This window comes from Corylus avellana, chromosome ca3 (genome assembly GCF_901000735.1).
Source record: "Corylus avellana chromosome ca3, CavTom2PMs-1.0".
Lineage (NCBI taxonomy): Eukaryota > Viridiplantae > Streptophyta > Magnoliopsida > Fagales > Betulaceae > Corylus > Corylus avellana.
Window position 1 is genome coordinate 16,045,523 of NC_081543.1, and position 3,429 is coordinate 16,048,951.

The following is a 3,429-nucleotide window of genomic DNA, read 5'->3' on the forward strand; positions in this document are numbered from 1 at the left end:
GTGCTGAAGCAGAGTTTCGTGGAATGGCTAAAGGACTTTGTGAGCTTCTATGGCTCAGAAGACTTCTAACATAAATTGGATTTGCTCCTACCTCCGAGATGGACCATTTTTGTGATAACAAGGCAACTATTGCTATTGCTCACAATCCTATCCAGCATGATCGCACTAAACACGTGGAGATTGACAGACACTTCATTAAAGAAAATCTTGAAGCTAAAATAATTCGGTTTCCTGTTGTGAAGTCAGAAGACCAACTGGCGGATATTCTTACAAAGGCCGTATCAAGCAAGGATTTCTACAACTCACTAGACAAGTTGCACATTGAAGAATTGGATGCTTCCACTTGAGGGGGAGTGTTGGCATGAGTTGTCAATTAAGAATCAAATCAGAGAGATTATAGGAATAATTATAATTGTCACCCATAATTCTAGTCCTAAGATCTGTATAGCCAAGAATAGCATATCAAATCTCTCTATATATGTATACAATATCCCTGTAAACAAAATATGCGTGAATACAATGAAAGCAAAATTGACAGAGAAATGCTAACATGTTCCTAAAAATAAATCCTTAGTATCATTCGTTCGAGCAATAAGATAGACACCCCCTCCCCTCCCCCCCAAAAAAAGAACGCTCACAAAATTTTCCTAATTGAAAAACATGAGTGGAGAGAACTTGCCTGAGGTTGATTGTTGGATATTGCAATGTGCAACATAGTGTTCCCTTCCTCATCTTTCCAGTTCAACAATGAATTTTCCTAGAATGAGGCATCTTTAATTGTGATCCAATGAAGCCATCTTATAAGAAGCTCAAAAGCATGTAGGTGTTTGTTATTGAGGGCAATATGAAGAGCAGTCTCTCTTTGAATTGTTACATCTTTTATAGACATGGGGGAGGAAACTAGAAATTCAGCCAGAGGATCAAGATTTCCTATTTGAGCTACATAATGCAAAGGAGTCACACCTTCCCTTCTTTGGACACGAACAAGGTCTTTATCAACAGCAACTAGTTGGTACACCAGTCGGGTTTTGTTATTTTGCAGAACAAGGTGAATGGGGGTGAAGCCATCTTGGTTAAGCTTCCTAGCAAATGAGGGTTTTAACCTCATGATCTCCATGGCAAACATGGTGTGCCCTGCAGAAGCAGCTATGTGCAAAGGAGTCTCAACAAATTGAATTTCATTGATCTTTTCCAACACATTTGCATCCCTCCGTATCAATGCATACAAGGCATCAATACTTCCTTGCTCAGCAGCATCCCTCAAACTTTGATCCATAAGAATTTAGAGGTGAGTGATAATCAGGCAGTCAATTAAAGCTAGGAAATGCGTTAAACAGTAAGATGTTTAAACTCATTCAAAGTTATATACCAAATCGATGGTAAAGGAAATAATATGGTATCTTATTCTTGTGCAATGGTTTTAAAAAGTGTTTAATGTGCTTAAAGATAAACACAACTAACCTCATGGATTCATCGTCAAACATCAACTAACCACATCTCTCCTTTTGATGACGACCTTTCTTTCCCGATTCCCCAGAAGTGATTAGTAATTTCGTTGAATAGGAATAGGATACCTCATTTCCTTTACCATCGATTTGGTAAAGGAATTAAATGGTTGATCTTTGTGGGACAATGTCGTATATTTTCTTCTTCTTTTCACATGTTTAATGATCTACGGACAATAATGGACTCACTTGAACATTAAATTCAATGCTTTCAATAAAAGAATTGTGAGGAACAGCTAGCATATAAATTAACTTCTAGTTAGGGAGGGGTGATGAGAAATTTCGTTCCAAATATAGATTACCTTTGACTTTGGACGCCGGTCACCTCAGCGCTTTTTTCCTACTTTTTAATTTTTATGTTGACTCTGGCCTGCAATCATCTTTCTTTTTCTTAACGCGATTGAAAATTTCTTCCTCTGGGTTCTCAGTACAAGGAAATTGCCAGCAAAATTCTTGTCAAAGCCAAAGAAAAAGATGCAAAAAGGATAAATAGAGTTTGGGACATGTGCTTAGTTCCTATTACATCCGTGAATAATAGTAATTAATTTCATAAGCAAATTAACAATTGATTTATAAATCAAAGAAAGAGTCATTGGAAACCATATGAGAATATGCAATTTGCTGCATGTTATGATGATCTTAATTCAGGATAATTCTCCTCTTAGATTGTCTTAGATTTAATTTTTTTTTTTTTTAAAAAAAAAAAAAAATTACCACCTTAAAGTACCATTAATCCCAAAAGTTTAAGTTAACGTGAAATATTTTAATTAAATTTGGGTGAATTGGAAGAACCCAAGGGTTCTCGATCTTATAATTAAGAACCTCTAAATTCTAACACCATAGTAATTATATCACCACATATCTAAAAAAACTTAAGTTTCTACAAATAGATAAATTTAATTATTTAATTTATATTATAACAGGTGGCGTCTAGCTAAATTATTACTTCAAAATATTTTCTTGATCATAATCCTTTCAAAATGTTTTTCTGATCATATATATGTTTCTCTCCACTTACTGATCATCTGTAGACTTTTTACATTGGGACAACGGGAAGATTGAAGGGCTTGGTTCATGAAGAAATCCTTTCGTGTAATTTTATTGACAGAATTTCAGACACTATTATTTATTTTTTTTTTTACCCTGGGTGTTCTTTTGTGGCCGAAAGAATAGATACATCTACTTTTAAGTGTTCCTTTGTAGTGGAGTTGATCACGAGTAAATCATCACGCCTTATCATGGAGTAAAACTTTCATAAATGTCACGTAGATAGACTATTCTCAAGGATAAATTGAAGAAGCCCATAAATTTAAACTCCATAAATGCCATGCAGAGGGTTTAATCTGTGTTGGGGGAGAGAAACACTAAGGGAGGTCAAACAAGATTGAGTAAATTAATATGCATATTATGACACTACTTCTAGCCCCAAAGCTTAAGATAATGGGATTGGGTCCAATTATATATATTAAATACTATTGTTCTTTATACTTTCTGAATGAGGGACACAAACCTCACAAGTGCATGCACAATAATTCTTCCACGTAGGAGTTAGCGGGCGGTTTTTAACCGCTAACCGCTAACCGTTCTAACCACTTAACCGTATTAACTGCTAACCGTCTAACCGCTATAACCGCCTAGCGGTTAGCGGTTATTGGGTTTACTAACCGTAACCGCTAACCGCCTTTTTATATAATATATTTTTATAATTATAATTATAAAAATATTTATACATATAACATAATCACTTGAACATTAAATCACAATTTTTTTTAAAAATAATTAAATCACAATTTGAGTATTAATATATTATCACTATAATTTATATGATTATATCACATGAGATTTATCATTAAATCATTTGATTATATAATAACAAATTATACATATATAATATGATATAACTCATAAGTATACCAATTCATAC

At 34.1% G+C, this 3,429-nt stretch overlaps 1 protein-coding gene across 1 annotated transcript; it reads right to left on the minus strand.

Annotated features, from left to right (window-relative positions):
* Positions 1-757: 757 nt before the first annotated feature.
* On the minus strand, positions 758-1,276 carry LOC132174200 (ankyrin repeat-containing protein BDA1-like). Its single transcript, XM_059585891.1, has one exon. The coding sequence runs from the start codon at positions 1,274-1,276 to the stop codon at positions 758-760; it is 519 nt and encodes a 172-aa protein (XP_059441874.1).
* Between the last annotated feature and the right edge of the window lie 2,153 nt (positions 1,277-3,429).